This window comes from Lissotriton vulgaris, chromosome 4_1 (genome assembly GCF_964263255.1).
Source record: "Lissotriton vulgaris chromosome 4_1, aLisVul1.2, whole genome shotgun sequence".
Taxonomy (NCBI): Eukaryota; Metazoa; Chordata; class Amphibia; order Caudata; family Salamandridae; genus Lissotriton; species Lissotriton vulgaris.
The window spans coordinates 724,454,171-724,479,102 of NC_141691.1; the positions used below are offsets into that span (position 1 = coordinate 724,454,171).

The 24,932-nt window shown below is 45.7% G+C and overlaps 1 protein-coding gene across 1 annotated transcript in view; it reads right to left on the bottom strand.

Annotated features, from left to right (window-relative positions):
• Window positions 1–24,932, bottom strand: part of RIOK1 (RIO kinase 1) — a 238,552-nt gene that overhangs the window by 81,335 nt on the left and 132,285 nt on the right. The window contains exons 9-10 of the mRNA XM_086965018.1: window positions 17,729–17,815; window positions 1,193–1,330 (exon numbers count right to left, since the gene is read on the bottom strand). Coding sequence (XP_086821144.1) covers window positions 1,193–1,330; window positions 17,729–17,815 — 225 coding nt within the window. The remainder of the gene's footprint in view (window positions 1–1,192; window positions 1,331–17,728; window positions 17,816–24,932) is intronic.

A 24,932-nucleotide genomic window follows, 5' to 3' on the forward strand; every position in this document is an offset into this window, starting at 1 on the left:
ACAAGAAGATGCTATGAACATCTGGACACACAGCAATCCACAATAAATCATATTTCTGTACAATGAGCCGAGAAGAGTGTTATGGATTCACAGACAAGCAGATCTGTAGAAAAATATTTTTCTATGATGCATTTTCAGTCCTGGTCTTGAAACATACTGAAAAACTGAAGTGGCTTGGATATCTGAGTCAAGATCAGGTAAGAGCTAACGGTTTTAATGTGATACATGAGCAATACTTCCTGTCAGGTAACTTTGAAACACATTCTCAATTGAGTTGAAAAGCAGTCTCTCATTAGAACATTCTAAAGGTAAATTGTCTTAGTCCCAAAACGAATAGCCTATGAAAGCTCTTTTTATGAATCCTCCACAGGGATTTGGATGGATAGAGACTTGTTGGTAAGGTGTTGGAGAGCCTTGGCTCTAGGTCACTGCTCTGAGACCCACCCAACCTATTTTAAGCTGGAAGCATGTCAGTGCACCTTGTGTATTGTGATTGGTGATCTTATTCCAGCTCCCACGTTTGATGGCCACTTCAAGTATACAAACAATACTAAACACATCATTTTCAACTTCAATCCGTTCAATGATTCCAACTTCCTAATGAGCTTGGGAAGTGACAAATATTCTTCATTCCATAGCTGGGTGTTCAGGGGAATTGTCAGATACAAGGGAGGTTACAACCAAGGTGTCTTTAGATGGAGAACCATAGGTAAACAATTTACAATGCAGAAAACATTGATATAGGAGGCTCAGCCAGCAGATGAAATGAATAGCTCATTGTTCTTCAACATGGCTGTCAGATCGTTCCATGCTGTTGGCGCACCAGGCTTGCAATCCCTGACTTACGTGTCCAACATCTTTGTATTCAAGGGAACTGCTTCAAACGCAGTACACCGAATAGAACTCCTAAAATGTACATACCCTTGTCCAACCCTGCCAAAGGCTGGAAAAGGGGTGCCCTGATATGCTGAGATCTAGCAAACCTATTCTATGTAAGACATATACGCTACTTGTTCAGCACTTTAGGTTCTTGGATTTTCAGTTTTAAGTTTACAAACTAAACAATATGCTTATTTAGTTCTATCTAAAATTAAAAAGAGGAGAAATGTAATGTTTCATAGCATACAAGAAGGCTCTAAATGAACAACAACCAACAGAATAAAATCATAGCACATCTTGGTTTACAACTTACAGCAAGTTAAATTCACTGAGGTCAGCGTGCACAAGCCTAGCATCTTGGTACATTCTCCTCATGTACTGTATTATTTGAAGATAACACTCACGGGCTTTGGACTCTGATAGCTGGGCATTTTTCAATAGAGGAGCTGGCCTAGTATAGAAAAAAGAAGAATATGAATGTGCCCATGGATGATGAAACATTTCTATAGCCCCGTTTTGCAGATATTGGCATATAAACTTTTTCCAATCATTATTTCACAGTCATTTCGAACATGTTTAACTACTGTAACATAACTAATTCAATTAAGCAGAAGTGCAGCAAAAATTGCTTGAAACATTCTTTAATAATTGGTAAATCATAACACTGTAAACAAGCATTCAACCAATTATGCCAAGGGGCAACTGAAGTTCCGTGACAATTGTAAGTGGTGTTTTCCGACTCGCACGAATGTGGTCGAGTCTGGTATCTATGAACCGCAAATGACGAGTTTAGTAAGTGTGCGCAGTTTCGCTGTGCTAACTTAAACCGTTCGTTTATTACGTGGGTTTCTCATCTGTACCCACGGGTTCCATCTTAGATACGGCATCCATTTTGTCTCTTGCCCTCAAGTAGTCAGCGAACGGACGCTGTCCGCTTCGCGACCCTGGGACTCCCAAAATATTTGTGGAAGACACATGTCCTTTGAAAGTGTCTTTATGACGAGGGGGTTGCTACTGTAAGGCAGGTGGCGCCGCTCAAGGCTCATCTTGCCGCACGGGCTTATTGTCTCAGCCGTGCATCTCATTAGGCACGTCCCTTTGATGCCTGTATCTCGTGTTTCCCGACACCTCCCCTTTTACACCCTTTCCGATCTCCCCACTGTCTCCGTCTTCCTCTGCACCTGTCTTCGTTCCTGTTTCGATCTACTTGATTGCTGATAGGAATTTGCTAATGGTGGGAAGATGGGTTTTTACAGTTGGGAACCGCCAAATGTTTCCGCAGTTATGTTCCGGACCTTATGTGTTTCAAAGCGACCAAAGCGACCCCTCTGGGAGCTAGATGTGGGAACCGAGTTGTAAACCTTTGTGTTCAATGTTAGCCTATGGGAAAAAACTGTATAAAAGGAGCGATCCACAGAACCAATTTGAAGCAGTCTCCCCGAACTACACTCGATGTGCTTCCTGTGATTTCTGTGTTCCCTGCAGTAAATAAACCTTGACTCTTTGACGCCGAAGGAAGTGTCCCGTGTCTCTGTGACTTGTACGCCGGAACAGGTTACCCACGAAGGTTTCAGGTGTTGTGCCCTGGCACCGCTGGGTCCAAAAGAACCCAGTCCTTCAGTTGGCGCCCAACGTGGGGCTGCATCAGTGGTACCGGTCCAAGCCCGACGATCGTGAGGAACTTCGTGTGAAATCTCCGAGGGAAGGTGCACCCCGCTTCATCGATCCTGTTGTCGAAATAAGTGGCCCGAAGACTTTTCCCGCGAAGATTCCCGCCTCCTGACGGCTGCGACGGACTGCTGCCCTGACTGTAGACCTGTTTTGGCGCCTGGCGTAGACCTTGGTATAGCGAGACGATTGACGGGCCTTCCTGAGGACGCCATTGATCTTTGAGTTAAGTATTTGTGGGTCGCTCCCAGAGTCCTTGGTTGTAAACACTTTAGCGAGTGTTTTTGTTGTAGACACTTTAGCAAGTGTCTTTGTTGTAAACACTAGTGGTTTTTGTTGTACACGCTGTGTGAGTGTTTTTGTCGGTGACACTTTGCTAGCGTACTTTGTTGTTGTATCTGTTTGACGACTGCAGCCGCCAAAGACCGAGGGTTTTGTTCTTGCTGGGACTTGGTAAATCCCGTAACCCTTGAAGTTTGTGAAACTCGGCTAGTGTGCAAGATGCCTGGTCGCAGTACTTTGTTCAGTTGTTGTAGACCTTGTGGTGTGGATTCCCTGCTGGAGGACTCGTGTCCGATACCTCCGGTTGGAACTCCTACTTATGACTTATATAGCAAACATGGGCTAGGCCCGATTGCTTTTAACGATTACTGGATAAAATATACAAAGAAAGACGGCGATCTTCGTTGGCCACCTCACGGTAGCTTCGAAGCGTCGATCTTAGATAATTTGGAAATAAAGTTGTTCGAACGTAAATCTAGGCCGGCCATGTTTGATGCCTTTCGGTTGTGGCGCAAAGAAGCCCGACAGAAAGAAATCAGACAAAATAAACGTAGTGAGCGAGATAATGTTGCTACTATTGTAAAGAAAGCTGAGCAGTTTCAGCGTGATAAGGAGGATAAGGATAAGGAAGTGTTTGAGAGACTACAACGTATGACCATAGATAAATGCTATCCTGCTTTGCCTACGGAGTCGGATAAGAAGGAAGAGGCAGTTGAGGATCCTTTAATGTCCTATCTTATGAAGTCGCCACCTCCGTACGTACAGGGTACCGTAGCTCCTGTGGTCCCTGCCGCACCTGTTCCTCCACTTGTTATTCCTCCACCCGTTCCTCAACCTGCACCCGCTCTTCCGACTGTTCCTGCTCCTGTGCCTGTTTCTATTCCTACTGCTCCTCCGCTTCCACATACTCCTACTCACGCTACTGCTCCTGTGTTGTTAACCCCTGTTGTTGCTAACGTTTCTACTCCTCCTCTTGTTAGTCCTGTGTCTTATTCTTGTCCCTCTACTCGTAATCGTAATTCTCCTATTGCGGCTGGCTTCTTTCAGTCGCTCGGACCTGTTTTTGGGTCCGCTGGTTCTGATGGTCCGCCGCAGAGGCGTAGTCAGCTTCCTGGTAATAGGGAACGCGCTGCGCTATACAATATGGCGATGGGTTGGATGGACAATCCGCAGAGAAATCCACCCCGAGTTGTTCTTGAAACATTTAGTCAATTCAACATACCGACTCAGAGATATGTGTTTGACGAAATGTGTAAACTCTTACATGATCAGATAGCGGCCGTAGCGCCTGACGAGGTGCTGACCGCCCTGTCTAATCTTCGGCTTCAGTTCGCAACTGGACTGATAGTCGATACTAATGTCCGACGTGCTCTTGAGCAGTTGCTGTCTTTTCGCCTCGCTCCTATTCCTCACGCACTGTTTGTTGAGGATCTTGAACGCCAACAAGCAGAGTCTGGCCAATATCCTATGCGTGAAGTTCCGCCGGTTTGGATACCAGCTGATAATACTAATGTTAATGCTCCAGTGGCAGCGCATTTTGAGAGAGTATGGATACACCTCCCATGGAAACGTTCGGAAGTGCTTCAGGTGAAACAATCTTTGCCCGATCCTCGTAAAAATCCCGCAGGGTATTATAAGGAATTATCGCAGCTCGTAGATGCTACGGTAATGAATCTTGCCGATATCGACATGTTGTTTGGCAACGTCGTACCGCAGCCGGTATGGGCTAAGATTCGTCACCAAGATCACGTAAATGAATTAGGTGGTGATTGGGCTGCCATTACAGCGGCAGACGCTGGACAAGTGGCTGCTGCAAAACCCGATCAGTTGATTGAACTTCTTCCCCAGCGAATCATTACATTAATGAAAACGCTTATGCCAGCTATGAGGGTGAATTGGGACAAGTTGTCAGCCTGTAAGCAGAAGAAAGATGAGAGTGTATCAGACTTCTTTACGAGGTTTGAGGAAGCATTTGTCGACCATAGTGGACAGGATATGGGTACTGAGGGTGGACAGAGGTTGTTCGTGGATAAATTTGTGTCGAACTTGTTGCCCGACTTGAGCTATAAATTAAAGAATTCAGAAAGTGCATGGGCCGTTTCTACCTCAGCTCAGATACTGGCTACGGCACAATACTATGAAAATAGAGAGAAAGAAGAAAATGACCGAGCTGATAAAAAGACAAAAGAGCTGAAAACTAAAGTGTTGTTACAACAAGCGTATCCGCCGCGTTCTAATCAGAATGCGTCTCAGCAGAATAGATCACAGTCGCAATCGAATCGATCGCAGTCGCGTAACGATTCCTCTTTTCAAAGATCTTCGTTGGGGTACAATCAATGTGCTTATTGTAGACAGGAGGGACACATTAAATTCAATTGTCCCGCTTTGAACGAACGTATTAGTGGTAATTCGTCTAGAGGAGGCCGTGGTGGTTCACAGAATGCATCACGTGGTAGAGGTCGTGGTGCTCAGAACGACCGTTCTGACAACTCGTCAAATTCTAATAATTGTTTCGATCAACGTGGATCATCGCAAGGACGATCTGCGCAGTACAATGTAGACGATTATTACGTCGATCAGGGGACTGACGACAGTAATTACTAGGATAGCCAAAGACAAGGAGAGGGAGTGGTATCAGTTCCGGTTGATCAGAGAGGGCCTTACGTCGCAGTTGCTACATTGGGCGTCGTTGAGCCTTTTCTGTTGGACACTGGTGCAGCGAAAAGTTCTATCATGCATTCGAAACTCCCTGGCGCACCTTTGTCTGGCTTAACAAATGTTTCCGTTGGATTCTCTGGCGCCCCCGTTAGCAATCCAGTTTCGCGCCCTTTGCCCCTTCAAATTGGGCCTTGTGAGCTCGAAGCTCCGTTGATTTTAACCACTGGTTGTGGCGAAAATCTTTTGGGTCTGGATTTGCTTAAACGTTTGTATGCGACTTTGTATTGTTCTCCTGCGGGTGTAAAGCTTACGTTAGGAGAGAGGATAGTCTCTCCCATGTATTTGTCTCTCGATAAGCTTCCACCGGAATTGGATTCTCTTCCTGCGTCTTTGTGGGCGACGGGTCCAAATGATGTGGGCCTACTTGATATCTCCCCTTATGTTGTTCAGTTGAAATCGAATGTGCGATTGCCACGTATTCCCCAATACCGTATCTCCCTTGATGGTGAACGAGCTTTGTTAGCGATCATCTATGATTTGATCGAGAAAGATGTTATTGAGGAGACTCGGGGAAACGTGTGCAATAGCCCTGTACTGCCCATTCTTAAACGTACTGATCCTACCAAACCGCCTGTTTATCGTTTTGTTATCGATTTACGGGAGGTAAATAAAATTGTGGTTCCTCAATTTCCTGTTGTGCCTGACATCACGGCGCTACTGACTCTGATTCCAGCTACTGCATCATGGTTTTCGGTGATTGACTTGAAAAATGCGTTTTTCAGCATCCCGATCGCCGAGGAGAGCAGGGACCTTTTCGGTTTCTCTCTTGGTGGACGTAGCTTCCGGTTTAAACGCGCTCCTCAGGGCTACTGTGAAAGTCCATCGATTTACAGTCAAGCCTTGAAGGGACAACTGGATGCGTTTCGGTTGCCGGTTGGTGCGGCCTTAATCCAATACGTCGACGACTTATTGGTGGCTGCTGATACTCAGGACATTTGCAAAATTGCTACGGTGTCGTTGCTGCAACATCTCTGTGAGTTAAATCACAAGGTGTCACCTTCTAAACTCCAATATTGTTGTCAAGAAGTAACCTATCTAGGTCACTTATTGTCAAAGGAGGGAAGGAGATTGACCCCAGAGAGAATTGCAGCGATTGCGCGAATGGCTGTGCCACGAACCCAAAGAGATGTGCGTGCCTTTTTAGGTATCACGTCGTACTGCAGGCAATGGATTCCTAATTTTTCATTACTAGCGAAACCATTGGTGGCTCTTACGTGCAAGGATGTTTCAACTCCTTTACCATGGACGGAAGAATGTCAGAAAAGTTTTTCTGAATTACGTGATTCATTGTGTTCGGCTCCTGTGTTAGGTACTCCAGATTACAGCAAACCGTTTACGTTATATGTTCACGAGAGAGAAGGTTGTGCTTTGAGTGTCTTAACGCAACCTTTTGGTGGTAAGCAACGTCCATGCGCATATTTTTCCTCGACCTTAGACCCAGTAGCTAGAGCATTGCCGAGTTGTTTGAGAGCAACTGCGGCAGCTGCGGTCTCCATCCGACAATCAGCAGGATTGGTCATGGATAATATGCTTACGGTGATGGTTCCGCATGCAGTCGACACTCTTTTGAATCGAACGAAAACTCAGCACTTGACGAGTGCGAGGTTGTCTGGGTACGAATTGACGCTCTTGGCAAGCCACATTCAAATAAAACGTTGTAATGTCCTAAATCCGGCAACTTTGTTACCAATTAGTGCAGAGTCAGATCAAGTAGCAGAACATGACTGCTACTTGCGTACAGAGGAGGAAACAAAAGGTCGAGTGGACCTTAAAAACACCCCATTGGAAGACCCTGACGGCACTCTGTATGTGGATGGGTCATGTTTTAAATTGTCGAATGGTGATGTGACTACTGCTTATGCTGTTGTGACGTTGAATACTGTTGTTGAGACTGCGAGATTGAATCAGAATTCTGCCCAAGCTGCAGAGCTGATTGCTCTTACTAGAGCATGTGTATTAGCGAAAGGGAAACGTGTGAATGTGTACACCGATAGCCAGTATGCTTTCGGTGTAGCACATAGCTTTGGACGATTGTGGCGAGAGCGTGGTTTTTTGACGTCGCATGGTACGAAAATACAGCATGGCCAGCTTGTGAATGATCTTTTGGATGCATTGACTTTGCCTGCTCAAGTTGCGATTGTTAAGTGTAGTGCGCATCGTAAAGTGACGGATGATGTTGGTCGTGGTAATGCGTTTGCAGATGAGATTGCTAAGGAGACTGCCCGGAACCTTAGCACTCGAATGTATGTGACGAGTTCGGTTAGGTGGCCTACAGAATCGAGTATGTGTGAGAATACTATAGAGAGCGTGAAAGCAATTCAGAATGAGGCCACCGATACGGAAAAGACGAAGTGGAAAGAAAGTACGGGAAGGTTGGATGCGAATGGTTGCTGGATTGATTTGTCGGATCAGAAAAGATGGATGTTGCCTGATGCGTATGTGCTGGCCGTTGTGACAATGGCACATGGGTTAGCACATATTAGCGCGAAAGGCATTTGCAAGTTGTTGTCGCCTGTGTGGAAGAATGATGGAATTACAAAGTGTGCTGAACGTCTGGTGAAGAATTGTATGGTGTGTATAATGTACAATCCTGGCAAAGGAACCCCAACTCCCCCTGGCAGTTTTGCTCCTCCTTCATATCCCTTTGAGGTGATTCAATTGGACTTCATCCATATGGAGCGATGCAATAACTTGAAATATGTTTTGGTTGTGGTTTGCGCATTCTCCCGATGGATTGAGGCTTATCCCCTCAAAGACAATACTGCTTTGTCTACTGCGAAAATCCTACTGAAGGAATACTTTCCTCGGTATGGAATGCCTAGAGTCGTGTGGTCAGATAATGGAAGTGAGTTTGTTGGAAGTGTGATGAAGAGTGTGTGTAAGGGCCTTGGAATTAATCAGAAATTCCATACCGCCAATCATCCCCAGTCAGCTGGATTGGTTGAAGGGTACAATGGCACCCTTAAACTAAAGCTAGCGAAGATTCAGGCTACGACTGGACTTTCGTGGCCTGACGCTTTGCCTCTAGCATTACTGTCAACTAGGGCGACTGTACACTCCCGAATAGGGCTTAGTCCCTATGAAATAGTGTTCGGCCGTCCTGCGAATGTGTGGGGGGTTCCTAGGCCAGGTATATTCGTTGATCTTGAGTATCCGATGTTGATTGACTACTTACATGACTTGACTGCTAAACTGAGGTTAATTCATCAACAGGTTTACGACGCCTTGCCGACGCAGACGGAGGGTCCAGGCCATCAGCTCCAGCCCGGTGATTGGGTGGTTACCCGTAACTTCTCACGCAAGAAGAATCTGGACCCCCGTTTTGTTGGACCTTTCCAGGTGCTCCTGGCCACGAGGACTGCCGTTCGTCTTGAGGGGCGGAAGAATTGGGTACATGCTACCCATTGTAAGCGAGTCCCTATTCCTTTGCCGGCAGACCCGTGGGTAAGGAAAGGCATTGCGTCAACAGAAACAGAGACATTGCCGGCGTTTGTACCTTTTAGCGACGCACAGCTTGTTGGAGAACCCTCAGCGCAGCAGAAAGCCATTGTTGAAACATTGTCAGCAAAAGACTCAAGACCAAATCAACAAACTGATCAGCAGGACGCTGTCTCTTCAACGGATCCTTTGTTTGACGAGCAGACACGTCCCGGGAAACATCGATATTCCTTGCGTTCTCACACTAAGGACAAATAAAGTTTTTCTCGCTTTGCTGAAATTGATAACTGCAATATCCTCGTTTCCCATGATCAACTTTGAACATTCGTATTATTGAAACTTGTTTTGTACATATATCAAGCTTCTTTCTTGTATCTTTTTCCTTCCACAGCAGAGAATTATTGTGCTAAATAAATACATATTGTGTATTGAGGGCCGTAGGGCCGCGCGCGTACTTCCTTCTGGACAGTAGGTCTTGACGCTAGGTTAAAGGCCGTCGGTTCCTAGGAACTCCTGGGGATTGACTATTGCTGCACAGAACGAAGTGCGTCAAGAAACGTTGCGGACGGTCGTAGGGAAATGGCATTTTCGAAGCTGAACGATTTGGAAGGAGCTCAGGCGTACAGAGTCAAACTGCAGAAACTCAGTCGTACTAAATGTGTTGTGTTCCAATTGTTTGTATTGTTTTTGACTGCTTCTGCATTCTTGGCGGGTGGGGTGTATTACACTATGTCTTACTTCTTACTTGCTACCCCTACTCCTACTCCTTACCCTAACCTTACTTTTACTACTACTACTGTTTCTCCCCATTCCTTTCATATTTTACCGGAACACGAACAGGCTAGACGTGTAGAATTCCGCAACAATTCCTTTATCCAGCTCCTCCACCAGCATCAGTTAGTGGTTAATACTACTAATTGTTGGGTGTGTGGGTTGATGCCACATACTACGGGTAAGGGAATTCCATATCTGGTGTTATCGTATAGTTCCCAAGGGTCAGCTCGAGCATTCCAAACAATGCTTCGAAGCGCACTGGGTTTCCACCCCACTCCAGAACAACGTTCCCCCAACTCTGGTCCTACCTCGTATCAGTGGGTGCTGTCGATGGCAATAGAGGATATGGAAGATGAGATCTATGATGCTTTTCTCATCCCTAAAGAAGAGGTACAAGCCTATAGGGTCCTGAGTAGAGGGGAATATAGTATGTTCACCAATGAAAAGCAGCTTAAAAGCTCGCCTCCAATATGGGTCGTACCCCACACTGGTAATCTTTGTCTTGTGGGTCGTGGTTCGCAAGCCTCACTTGGAGTAAGTGCTTGCACTGAAAGTTACCTTCTGCCAATGTCCCCGACCCCTGTGTTTCTGGCTGCCAAGGGTACGTACTTCATCTGTCATGATCGTGCATACACATGGTTGCCCGTAGACTTCATGGGCTCATGTTTTGTTGCAAATTTGTTGCCTCCGACGTTCACTGTAGATGCCGATTACCATAAGACTAGAGTTGTACGAGGCGTAATTAGCGAAGAGGATACTGCCGGTCAAGAGGCAGGAGACTTTTTCAAGGGTTTCCTCCCGTTTTGGGGACCTATGGTTAATAGTAGGAACCTGAGACATTTGACTCGAGTGGTAGAATCGACAGCTAATGTTACTGCCAGTGCCCTTGGTAATATCACCACAGAACTTCAGGCGGAGAGACTTATGACGTTGCAAAACCGTATGGTTTTGGATGTCGTCTTGGCAGATCGCGGTGGGGTATGTAAAGTGATCCATTCGAGCTGTTGCATTTTCATACCTGATAATGCTCCTACTGTCTATCAAGCCATCTCGAAGTTGCATAAGATCTCCGAATCCATACACGTGGATGTAGGGGATTGGACGCTACTTGGTTGGTTTTGGGGCCTGATGTCGACTTGGGGTTGGAAGATTCTGATGATCGTCGGAGTTGTGGTAGTGTTCCTGTTCACGTGTTGCCTTTGTGTGCAGTGTGGTCCTGCCTTATGTGGCCTCTGTGCTACAACGTGTATGAGACAACCACCTGTTACCAAGGGGACTCGGTCGGACAGAGCTATGCTACAACGACATCTTGATGGTCTGATGAATATCGAATATGATTCCGACTAGTGCTTGCCTACATGAGGGCAAAAGGAGCGTCTGAAGTTCCGTGACAATTGTAAGTGGTGTTTTCCGACTCGCACGAATGTGGTCGAGTCTGGTATCTATGAACCGCAAATGACGAGTTTAGTAAGTGTGCGCAGTTTCGCTGTGCTAACTTAAACCGTTCGTTTATTACGTGGGTTTCTCATCTGTACCCACGGGTTCCATCTTAGATACGGCATCCATTTTGTCTCTTGCCCTCAAGTAGTCAGCGAACGGACGCTGTCCGCTTCGCGACCCTGGGACTCCCAAAATATTTGTGGAAGACACATGTCCTTTGAAAGTGTCTTTATGACGAGGGGGTTGCTACTGTAAGGCAGGTGGCGCCGCTCAAGGCTCATCTTGCCGCACGGGCTTATTGTCTCAGCCGTGCATCTCATTAGGCACGTCCCTTTGATGCCTGTATCTCGTGTTTCCCGACACCTCCCCTTTTACACCCTTTCCGATCTCCCCACTGTCTCCGTCTTCCTCTGCACCTGTCTTCGTTCCTGTTTCGATCTACTTGATTGCTGATAGGAATTTGCTAATGGTGGGAAGATGGGTTTTTACAGTTGGGAACCGCCAAATGTTTCCGCAGTTATGTTCCGGACCTTATGTGTTTCAAAGCGACCAAAGCGACCCCTCTGGGAGCTAGATGTGGGAACCGAGTTGTAAACCTTTGTGTTCAATGTTAGCCTATGGGAAAAAACTGTATAAAAGGAGCGATCCACAGAACCAATTTGAAGCAGTCTCCCCGAACTACACTCGATGTACTTCCTGTGATTTCTGTGTTCCCTGCAGTAAATAAACCTTGACTCTTTGACGCCGAAGGAAGTGTCCCGTGTCTCTGTGACTTGTACGCCGGAACAGGTTACCCACGAAGGTTTCAGGTGTTGTGCCCTGGCACCGCTGGGTCCAAAAGAACCCAGTCCTTCACAACCAACAAAGAAAACCAATATTTTTATACAAAGTCATCTACAACAGTTGGAATAATTTCCAAAAGATTTTCATTGTTTGACGATAAAGGTAAATGCAAAGTGAAGAAATACAAGAACAGTCAAAATAGGTCTTAGTGTTAGAATAATTATGAAAAGTGATTAAACATGAAACATTTGCTAATCAAACACAAAATTACTATTTTTATGTACAAAATGCTTAAGTCTATGTTTAAAATCCAATACAGTCCCCCCTAAGAGTAAATTGACTAAATTCATTGGGTTTTGTATGTTACTTTCAATCTATGTTGAGTACTATTCTCTCTTTAGCGTACTACTAGAGTACTACTCTCGCTTTAGCGCTCAACCAACCTCCTGCATGAGAGTCAAATGACTGATTCCTAGTGAAATGGACCCTCATCACCCTAGACTATCTAATGAACGAGAAAAACAAAATCATCCCAATAAGTGCGATTGGGGTGGCTATCTGCATGCTGAGTAGAGGTAAGAGACCTTGTTTAGGTGGATTCCCAATTCATACAAGGGGCTGCTCATACTACAACTTCTCTAAGTTTACTGCTTTGCCAGGCCTGATATCTGCCAGGACTGATAGAAGTCTTTCTTGCACAACATGTGAAGAAACAGTGGCAGTTATTCCCAAACCTAATAGGCACCTCCTGAACAGATGCTTATATCACCGATTACCCACTGTCCATGTTAATTTGGGCTTTTAAAGTCTTGGCAAACATATAGCCAATAAAGGGCCTAAAGTGCAGGCATCCGAAATGCACTTCCCTCAATTTTAGATATTTGCTCCACCTAACTGAGAGTCTACTTGCTAATAGTCCACTGTGTTCAGTAGCCTCTCTATGGAAAAACTTTCAATATGCTGGGCTGGGAATACTTATATGCAGCGTTATATGCTAGTAACTTTGGTCTGAAATTCATGTGTTGGTTTAAACTTATGTACACATCAGTAAGGGGATGTTTTCTCCAAGGAATTTAAAGCACAGCACCTGACAACAGTGCTCTCTGTCGCCCCTGGTGTTTGCGCTGGCAGCGGAACCATTGACCTCAACCGCTTGGTCAAGGTGCTTTGCATGGTAGCGAATGTAGCGTATGACAAACTCATGACCTCACTCTAGGCCGATAATATGGTACTAAAGACCTCAAGAAATAATTTGTTTCAGGTTATGGGCAAGACTGATGGTTTTGGCCTGTTGATAGCTGTGTGTCAGCTGGAACAAGTCATACTAGTTTCCCTCACGTGCAGCATTGGCTTTTGAAGCTACTGATTCAATGGGCTCTAGACATGTTTAGGAATTTTATGGTTCAAATGTACCACTCTGATGTAGATCTTAACTCGGAGAATATACTCTAGTCATTGAGCACACTGCATACATGGGTAGCCTCCTGGAAAGTGATTCCTCTCTGAAATAGGGAGGGTGGCCCGGACTGAAACGTTCATAGGACTGTTTCTGTTGTATCACTTTCTAAATGCATTGATGGTACTGACTAAGTCATTCTTTTGGGAGCTGAACTCCATTGTTTCTGGCAGATGACAAGCAGAGAATCGCCCTTGACAATTATTGTTGGCAGATGGTGGGACCACTTTGAGCTATTCTTCCTGTTGCACAGATAAACCAAGTGGTGAGGTGGATAGCATATTAACAGATGCACAAAACAATTCTACAAAAAAATAACTATAGCTGAGGGCTTTGTTGGAGGCCCTCAAGGCACAACCGATTTATATCTGCTCCTCCCAAAGTAGGTCCCAGTAGCACGTCAGTGTGGGTTGAGATGCCTGATGAGGATTGGCTTAACCAAGCTTCATGACTGACTTGGTATAATGGGACAATGGAATAGGGAACACACGGGTCTTAGAGTCACTTGAATCTGAGCACCGGTTAAAAGCACAAGTGCCAACTTTACTGCAGAAGGTGAAGGTGGGAATGCGAAAGGTTACATTGCACAACACCAGTAACACATAGTCTATAGATGTATATGTCGACTTTTCGGATTATGAACAGGTGGAAATTGAATATCACTTTGTAATGGCAGGTTTAAAATTAATACATTTCTTCCATCTCATTCACACACACATTAATCCCTCCACATCTCACATCTCCCAATTTGGGAGATTGTCTTAGAGATGCAAGTCCAAAGGCCGAACCTACATAGCCCTGAGGCATGCCTGCTCCGACTACTAGATCACCCAAAGAGGTTGAAGTAGAGTACATTTATAGAACTAACCTTAAAGTCTGGAAAAAGGCAGAAGTGCAATGCTACAGAAGGAGGTCCTACTCTTGCGGTAGGTAAAATATGGCCACAAAGTTCAAATGTTGCTGTAACGTACAATAGCGTCCTGACTGAATTCATTAGATATATGGATAAAATTTCCATTTGAAGCGTTTGCTTCTTCTGCATACCATATTAAGTATGTTGCCAATTCTTGGTAAGATTTTCGACCATACTGCTTTATGTGGATGAATATGAAGCCAGTGGTGAGATTAGACCTCTGATGCTGAAGAGAAATTCATGGGGCCTATCAAGAGAATGGAGGAGGCAGCACTTACAACAAAGTGTAGTCCAACCAAGCAGTGCAGACAATTGTGATGTATCCTTTGCAGAGTCTAAAGGGATCATACGCAATGACTCGATCATAGCACCGCTTGTTGTTTGTTCATATACTGTTCTCTCTGTTTCTGTCTACTAAAATAAATTTAAAAATCTTGAAATACGTGTATGCATGAATGCTAAGGTGCATTATCCGTACCATGGCTAGGGTGGCACCAGTATTCTTGACATTCAAATTTATATAGACTTATCCACACAGTTTGAGGATGCCCTCTCAACATTGCTAACCTGGCTAACAAGGCACCCTAAATAGATGAAGCAGAACTTGCTAAATGTGTATCCAGAATAAATGAGGTAACTGTTGAGAGTTCAAAGAAGGCACTAAAAGCTTTTAATAGTTACTTGGAACCTCTTCTGATCTCTGATAAATACCCTATTACACATTATGAAATGGGCCATCCTGAGTGCTATTTGACAATTGTTTAGACAGATGAGATGCATTTAGCATGTAAATCTAATTTCGAATCAAATGCAGTTGTTCCCCGAGAGCTTAGAAATCCAATCTAAAGATGAACACTTGTCATACTTATTCTTCCTGAATTGGGACTCAATTATTTATAGAAATGCCTAAGCAGGATCTTTAACAATCTAAGCTTCTCAGGGATGCATCTTCTTGTAAAAAGTGTGTTTTCATCATTATGCATTTAATTATAAACCTTAAAAAAATGTTCCAGCATGTCCCCAAGGCCACTAAGCAGAACAGTGAGTAGGGAGGTCAGAGAGGGAGAACCATCCTTTTTAAGGTGCACAGTGATGCTCAATGAAAGCTCATGCCTTACGATCTAGAACTCTTTACCAGCCTTACCAGTATTTCTAATGCATTTTTAATGAGTACCATTGTGCTAAATAGTTCTTTCCTTTGTTCTTGAATTCATTGTCATGCTGAAAACGAGATACAGCCCTCTGAGGAACCTATTTGGAGCTGACCCTATCCCGCTAACTCCAGAGAAACAGTGAGAGACCACTGGAAATATCAACAGTAGGAGGAACACAAAAACCACCATCCCATTAGCCTTATGAAATTAGTAAGGGATGAATTCTACAATGGCAAGCCACTAATTAGAAGTTCCTTACAATGACCTCTTGCATCCCCACTTCTGCCTGCCCAACCCTCTTTGATGTGATGGGATTGGTGGAGTTATCTCCCGGTTATACAGGATCTCATCCCTTTCCATCAGGCATGACTAAAGTAATTCATTTTGTATCTTGCATCTGTTCTAAACCTCTAATTATTATTTGCCACCCTTTGTCTGTCTGACAACCTCAATCTATTCTTCAACTATTACTTAGTAAGATATATAAAAACTGTGCTTCACTCCCCATAAAAATAAGTCTGTTTTTAATAAGGTATGTGGGTCAATAATTCCTGGTGAACTAAATATGCCGGCATGCTCCTGATTTCACCATTTCTACCAGACTTGAGACCTCTACCAAATGAAAAGAGCACTTGGCAGGCAACTTGTTTAACCCGTTGCGTGCTAATGACGAGCTCAGCTCGCCATGAGGCACTGTTGAGATGCACTCGTGACGAGCTGAGCTCGTCACCGTCGTTGGAACGTTCGCACGCAGGGATAATTTCCCCGCTGTACTGAACGTTCGAAAAACGGGTGTGGCCGTGACGCGCTCAGCTCGTCATGAGTGCAGTTCCGCTGTGCCTCATGACGAGCTGAGCTCGTCACCAGCACGGTGGCGCCGCGCGCGGCCCCCCTCCCCCCGCACAGGAGGTGAAAACCCCCCGTAGGGAAGGATTTAAAGAAGTCTGATAGAGAATGGCTTACTGAAAAGTACACATACTCACACATCACCTACACAAAGCATGTTGAAAAGTTTCGGACAGTACACCAACCAATCAGATATTTAATTATCTCAAGCACACTCAAAAACAAAAGCAATCTAGGGGTAAGGAGGATTACTCACGCCTTCAGGCAATCCACAGCCTTCACCAAACAAGCAATAGATAATGTTACCTTCCATCACTTTATCAGGTCTCTCCTACAGATCGTTTAAACTGAAGAAAGACCTAATGAGTACAATACCAATACTTACACTTGCCTTTGGGTCAGCCCATTGCTCGTCATTGGTTAGCTTTCTTGTAAATCTCATATACTTGCTTCTTATTCAATGGGATACATTTCTCTTATGTTTGTCTCCCCTCTGGAGCATAGCTTCTTTACTATAATTTTAATTGGATAGATTGTATTTTCAGCACTCCATGGGTGTGCATTTTTTATCTTGATCATCCTGTGCTGCCTCCCCCTTCACATCTCAACGCCCCTGTGCTCTTCATGTTGCTCTTGTGCCCCCATCTCATCAAATGCTTGCCCACCCTTGATGCTTTTTTTAAAAAAACCCTCACTCCACCATTACTCTCTTGCATCACCCTTTTTTTTCTATTACATTTGTGTATGGTTTTTATGTATCTATATCTATCGCTATCTATCTCCGTCGCACTATCTCTCTCACTCTCCCCCAATCTCTCTCTCTCGCTCTCCCTATATAATTTGCTGCTCGGCCATTCTTTTCTCTAGATGCACTTTTACTTATATACTTCCTTAATTTACCACTCCAGAAAAAAAGCCAAAATGGCAGCTGTGTCAGGACATATGTGCGAGTATATAACGTCACACAGGGGCCAAAAGACAAAACGACTACTGCATCATGACATTTGTGCATGCAAACATCAGCATACTGGGATTAGGTGTTTTTCTTTTGCTGATGCAGAACAAAGCCTGAAGGTCAGCTAACCTCTTCAAAGGCTTTATGTGCTAGGTTTGCCATCACAGCCAGTCTGGAAAAGCCCCTAGGTGATTCGTAAGTGTCCAATGCAGAAAGCACATTCCTAGGAAATTTGTTCTGGACCCAGCTGACAGTGTACTAATAAAAATCTACTAAAGGAGAAATAACACTCATACTCCCAACATTGTTAAAATGAAAAACACATCCAGCCTCATTAACTTTGTGTTTTGCAGAATGAAATGGCTGCAAATAAATGTAATATTAACATGAAACATCCAAAAGTATTTCAAAACAGTACTCACATGTCATTTTTACCAATAAATCCCATGACAAGAACATGACTCCTCAGCATGATTGGTTCTGGGCATGGTATTGCTGCCGTGTTTAATCTTGAATTTGACACAAAAGGTTATTGTTTATGGAGACTAAAGCAAAACGTTGACAAAAATTCATATACATTTGTTACATTTTTTTATTAGAAAAATAACAAGGTAAAGAAGACAGCACCATTGAAGAATTTGCATAGTGAAAATGGGTTCGTTGCTCAACAGTGGACTAAGTACGAGGCCACTGACTGCGTGCAGATAACTGGCAGCAGACATGGTTAGTGTGCAAAGAGGACATATAATACTGCTTTACTATGGAGAAAGAAACATACTGTTGTACATTTATGTCTAGAAGACACATTTGTGATAATAGTCAGGGAATGTCACACATTCTATTAATCGGTCCTAAATCAATAACAGATTGAAATATCACATCAATGAACTGGGGGCTTTCTGATTTATAACATGTAGGAAGCTGGCTCTGTATATACTATACCAAAGTGAGGTATAGTGTGCACAGAGTACAGTGGTACCCCAAAGGTGGGCAGAGGTAAAGTTAGATAGAACCTTACTCTCTATTTGTGGTAGTTGTGTTCTCAAGCAGTAAGGCAGTATCAGAGGACCGTGTTAAGCATTTGTTGTACACACTCAGTCAGCAAATTAATTCACATACTCAAAGACTGAACTTCAGACCAATTGTTTTTGTATAAAAATATTCTTTTAGTAATTTATTTCTAGAACCAAGCAAGCCTGGCACAGGTAAGCAATAAATATTTTACAGTAGTAAATACTGATTGTAAAACAGTTCAATTGCAATTGTAAATGTACTATTGTTTGACTAACAGTATTGTTTCGGAGAAATGCAATCACTTTTGTAAATACAGTACTTAGACTTGAATGGGATTTTCAGTAAAATAGCAGGTAAGTTACTTTTGGATTACATTTCTTACTCAGTGCTGTATGCCTGGATGCAGCACTGGGGACAATTCCTGTAAACAGGCGAGTAAAAGCATTTTTGTTTAAACGTGCAATTTTAAAGAACTTCTTTAGGTTTCAAAACTCCACACTTAAAAACTTTTTCACAGAAAAACAGTCATTGTTATCCTATGGAGAAAAATATGGGTATCGTTTTTTAGGTAAGTAATCAGTCTTTGGAGTTGAGGTTCTGGGGTTAGAACAAGGGTTCCTCCAGGGTCAAGGATGCCCTCTTGTTACACCCTTAGCTGCACTAGGGCGGCCAGGTGCAGTGTGCTGAGGCCCAATGTCATCCAATGGGGGTTAGGCGGGCTCCGGTTGGTGGCTGCTGGCAAGCAAGCCACTGGGTTGTGGGAGCAAAACTCCTGGACTTTAGCTCAGGGCAAATGGAGAAACAAATTAGCACCAAAGGTGCACCCTCAGCGGCCCTAGGGCGGCCGGGTGCAGGGTGCTGTTTTGAGGTTGGATGCCCTGTTGTTTCCAATGGGGAACCTCCGGTTTGCAAAAGCATTGCAGGCAGGGAGACAAAGGACTTCTGGGTGGGACCACCACTTCGATTGGTAGGTTAGGGGTTTGTTAGGCACCATCGATGAGGGCAAACAAGGCAGTGGGGCATCAGGTGCAGGGGTGCCTTTTGGGGTCAGATTTTCTTACTAGCTCTTGGTCGCGGTTAGGGGGGCCTCTGGATTTAGGATGCAGGCATTGGCTGGAGGCTTGAAGCAGGTATGGGGTCACCGGATCTCGGATCAGGATCGTCAGGGTGACCTCCCTGTGGTGTTTGCCTAATCAAGCTCGGGCCATGGACGGCGGGTGAGGTGTGGGTCAGATTTGCAGTCTCCAGCTGCTGCCAAAGATTGCAGTTGAACAAATTTGGTGTTCACAGGAGAAGTAGTCTTTGGAAGTGAAGGCAGGAAGGTCCTCCGGGGTTTTTGAGGTTGCTGGCTGTAGGACAAACCTGGATTTCGCAGAAGCCGGTAGGGCTGGGACCAAGCCAGTGGGCGTTTTCCTCTTGTTAGCTGCTGCACAGCCGTTTGGTCCTCCTTCTTTTCATCTTGTTTCTTGTCTGGATCTGAGGATGCAAGGTTCAGGGGTGCCCCTAAATACTAGATTTAGGGGTGTTACAGGTAGGTAAAAGGCAGGGACCAATGGGTCACTTCCCTGGGGTGGGTACACCCCCTATTATACCACCCTCCAGTGGGAGGGGGCATGGGCCTGTCCCTGGTTTGCTGAATCCCCCCATCTTCAAGATGGCCTGGACTGAGAGTTGTGCTTTGCCTCGCCTCCCCCACCTGAGGGGTAGAGGTGGCAGAAGTGGGCACACCTCTCTTCCTCACTTGTTTTTCCTGCCGGTTCTCCCGCCCAAAGTGGGGGTCAGAACCAGTGGGAACCGGTTGCTGAAAGTAGCAATCGGTCTGGGGCAGCACACAAAGGCGGCAAGCCTTTGAAGCTTCCCCTTGGTGAACCCTGCCCATCCTGGGAGAGGAGGCTTGGCACCTCGTCCCGGATATGCATTGTTTCAGGCCCCTGAGAGCAGCAGGCACTCGACCCAGGGGTCTAGAAACATATCTGGTGGTGGCAGCTGAAAGCAGCCATTCAGCCTGGACACTAGTGGTGGGTTAGTTTTCAGGGGGCATCTCTAAGATGCCCACTGTGTGCATTTTTCATTAAATCCCACAATGACATCAGTGTGGGTTTAATGTGCTGAGAAGTTTGATACCAAACTTCTCAGTTCTCAGTGTAGACATTATGGTGCTGTGGAGTTCGTAATGACAAGCTCCCAGCACCATATACTCTTAATGGCAGCACTGCACTTACAATGTCTAAGAATGGACTTAGACACTGTAGGGGTACATGGCTCATGCACCTGTACCCTCCCACTGGTGAAGTGCACCCAGATAGAGGACAGCCTAACCTATGCTAGGGCAGTGGGTTGTAGGCAGGGCACACAGAGATATGTGCCATGTCGACTCTTCACTTTGTTCTGCACCAAAACACACAGCCTGCAAAGGCAGTGTGTGAGTGTAGTGGTACGGGACCTCTGAGGGTGGCACGATAACTGCTGCAGCCCTTAAAGGCCCTCTTTGTTCACAGTGCCCTGGGTACCTGTGGTACCATTTACCAGGGACCGACCTGAAGCCAGATATGCCAATTGGGGAAAAACACAGGTCCTGGAAACCTGATTGGCAGTGACCCAGGGCATACCAAGTAAAAGTGCATCAGTAGTCTGGCAAAAAGTGGGGGTTTACAGCAACAGAAACCCACTGTCCTACATAAAAGCCCTCTTTGGGACCACATTAACTGCAGACACGACAAAGTTACATACAAACTGAATACCTTTATTCAGTGGAAGGTACCATAAGTTGCATCTATTGTCAGGTTTACTTGTTTTGTCATTTTATGTGTGGCACATATTTATATATATTGAATACCTAAGCATGTTGGCAGAAACTATAATTAAATGTTTGTAGGAAAGAGCACTTTTTGACATGCTCACCCCCACTTTTCCCTGGTATTTGATGCAATTTTGACTGAGGTGTACCGGGGTCCTGCTATCCAGGTCGCCAGTGCTCTTTCCTTAAAACAAGGTAACTGCACAACTGTTCCACAATTAGCAAGACCTTTAGCACCTCTGTACGTCCCTAGTAAATGGTACCTCTGGTACCCAGTGCCTGGGTACTAAAGAAGGTCCCTGTGCAGTCTAGTTTAATTGCTAGATAGTGCACGTGAAAAGGGAAGCCATCTTAAGCAAATGTACTGGGTACTAGTCATTATGAGCTCCCTAGCTACACAATGGCTTCACTGAAACAGATGATGTTTGGTATCAAACACCTTGTCTCAATAAATCCCTACCAATGCCAGTAGTGGATTTCTTAAAACATACTCAGAGGGCAATCTTAGAAGTGCCCTCTGAAAACCTACCTGCCTGTTAATGTGCTGGCAGACTGGTATAGTCCAGCCATCCATCACAGATATGATTCTAACCCCCTGCACGCTCTCTGAGGCCAGAAACTATGCCTGCTCTGGAGGAAGGTGTTCACACCTCCTCCAAGAGATGGCTAGTGAATCTGCATACCAAGACCAGGGACTTCCAAGTCCCTGTAGCGATTGATATGCAACCCTGACTGCTTTCACCAGACCTGCGAAATGGCACCACCTGCCTTTAGGTCCATTTTGCACCAAGACAGGCGGGAAATTAGCTATGCTAGGAAGTGTGGTGCACTACCAGGCTAGTCACACCCCTAAGGTTGGCTGCCTGATATGCCCCACAAAATGGAGAATTCCACAGCTTGATTTTGGTGGAATTAGGAATTCTGGAACAGGGTTATACCCACAACCTCCAGGAAGTGGTCTTGTATTGGGGCATAGTGACCCCAAGGGTAAGTAGCCCATTGGCTACTATGGCCCTTAACACCCCCAAATTCAGAATTTTGGTGGCCCTCTGACACCAGGAACTTGGATTTACCAGAAAAGAAAAGAACAAGGGCCAAGAAGAGCGGAAGAACCTAGAACAGCAGATTACTGGTGGACATTGACGCCAAACACTGCATGCCTGCTTGACTGTTCCTGTCCCGACAATCACAGCCACTCGACTCTGCCTGAATCTTAGCATCCAGCAAAAGCCTCGGAAGGCTTTCAGCACTTCACCAAGCCACCAGTCTCTTTCTTGAAGAGGAGGAGCCACGTCCCTGCAACCTGTAGGCACCGACCGCAACGTCCGATTCACCATTCTGCTGACTATTAGGCCAACCTATGCAGCAGCAGCCCAGGCAGGGGTCTTCGTGCTTCAAGAGGTCCGATCCGTCTCCTCACCAAGTGAGAAGATGCCCGGTCCAACCGGAGCAGCCATGCACCAATACCCAGGGTAGCAGACCCCTTGCAGCAACCAAAGTTTGCTTGAGTCCAATCTGGACTCCAATGCAGCAAAGACCGACCAGTCGACGAGAGACGTCAGCACCGCAGAGGCGGGTCCAGGTCCATGACAACCAACGGTGCTCCCCTGTTCCCAGGACCCCCACAAACCGAGCCACCCATTGGGAGTTCTCAGACATGTCCCTAAGACCCCTTAGTAGCCTCTTGCTAGGTGCCCCCCCCTTTTTTCTTACGGTGTAGTGTGCAAGGCTACCAACCCACCCATCAGCTCACACCCGGACACTCCAGGGCAGGTAAACTTGAACTGCTGGTGGTACTTTGGACCTTGGCTAACTAACACCTTAAGTCCTAAAGGGGAACCCTGAGAATCATTTGCAAATACCTTTAAGCAGTATATGTTTCTTTCTACATAGGAAAGCATTACTGCGTAAAAACACATTTGAGTGATGTTAGATTTGGGTACTTCTAGTTGGCACTGGTAGGTACTTGTGACAAATAGGGACCCTCTCCTCGATGTCAGGATAAGGGGATTGCACTCCTGAAATAACCCCTGCTCACCCCCTTGGTAGCTTGGCACGAGCAGAAGGGCTATACTTCAGAGGCGTTGTAAGATAAGCAGTTGTGACCACATACAGTAACCCCGTGACAACACTACAAATGACCACCACACAGGTTTTATATAAAAAATAAGTAAACTTTATATAAAATACACACTATGATTACTTTAAGATGGTAGATTTAATCAGTTCAGTACTTAGATGCGACACTCTGCCTTCATGTACCTTAAGTTGCGTTGCGCTTCCACGACAAGCAATGTCGCAGCGATGGGAAATGCGGCAAGGTTCAGTTACAAAGAAATAAAGATGTGAAGATCTTCTAGATGCGGCACGCTTCTCGGGGAGGCGAGAAGTCCTCATTTCGATGCGTGGACTGCAGCGGCGACACCCTTGCGATGCGACAACAACAGCTCCAGCGGGGACACTTTTCTCCCACGATGCGTGAAGCTTCCACTCGATGTGACAACTACAGCGGCGACATCCAAGATGCGATGGCAGCAGCTCCAACGGCAGCGCACCTCGCAGGGATGTGAGGTGCTCTTGGTCGATGCGGTGCAATGCAACAGTTCCAGCGGCGACACCCTCCTTCGGAGTTGTGACGGCAGGCATGGCGATGGCGACAGACACGCTCCGACCTCGTTGCGAGATTCTTCTCCTGATGCGGTGCAGTGCGACAACTAAAGCGGAGACACCCTCCTTCGGATTTGCGATGGTGGCAGCAGCAGCGATGGCGACACACTCTCTCTTCGTTGCAGCACACTTATCTACGATGCGGTGCAGTGCGACAGTTCCAGCGGCGACACCCTCCTTCGGAGTTGCGACGGCAGGCACAGCGACGGCGACACGCTTCTTCTCGTTGAGTCGCGCTTCCAGCTCCTTGCGACACCCAGTTCCTCAGAAGGCCCAAAACAGCAGCAGGCACTTCCAAAGAACTCTGGGGAGCTAGGGGGAGAGGTCTGTTGTCCCTGAGACTTCAGCAGGAGGCAAGCTCTTTTCCAAGCCCTTGGAGATCCTTCATAAGTTGAAAGCAAAGTACACAACGTTCCTTTCTCCTTCCTTTGGCAGTAAGGCAACCACTGCAGGCCAATCCCCCAAGCAGCACGTCGGCTTGGGAATAGTCTCTCCTCAGTTTCTTCAGGTTCCACTCCTCAGTAAAGGTTTCTTCTTGTAGTCCAAAGTGATCTAATCTCATGGGATCAGGGTCCCAATATTTATATCCCAAAATCCCTTGTTCTCTGAGGGGAGAGGGGCCTTTGCCCAGTCCAAACCAGTTATGAAGCACTCTGTTTACCAGACTTTTTCTTTCCTTTCACAGTCCAGGGAATGCACATCAGACGCCCCACAGGAGGTGGAGCCAGCATTGTGGAAGGCAAGTACAGTACTGGAGCATTTTGTTGACAGGACTCCTCTTCTTTCAGTGTGCAGGGCAGTGACATCAGCCGCTCCCCAGGGGGTGGAGCCGGCATTGTGGAAGGCAGGCACAGCCCTATTCAATGTTCAGGTGCAACTCCTCCCTCCCATCTAGATGCAGATCTCTCTATTCACCACTGGGTGACTCAGCCTGTCTCCTGGAATTCCCCAGCCCTGTCAATCACAAAATCAGACATAGGAATACACAACCTACCAGAGGCAGGTTTGAATGGTTAGACAAGCAAATACCTACTTTCTAAAAGTGGCATTTGCAAACACAGAATATTAAAACCAATTTCCTCTAACCGGTGTATTTTATTATTCTGAGTTGAGACAGTTAGGGTTATAAAATGTTATAACTAACAGCC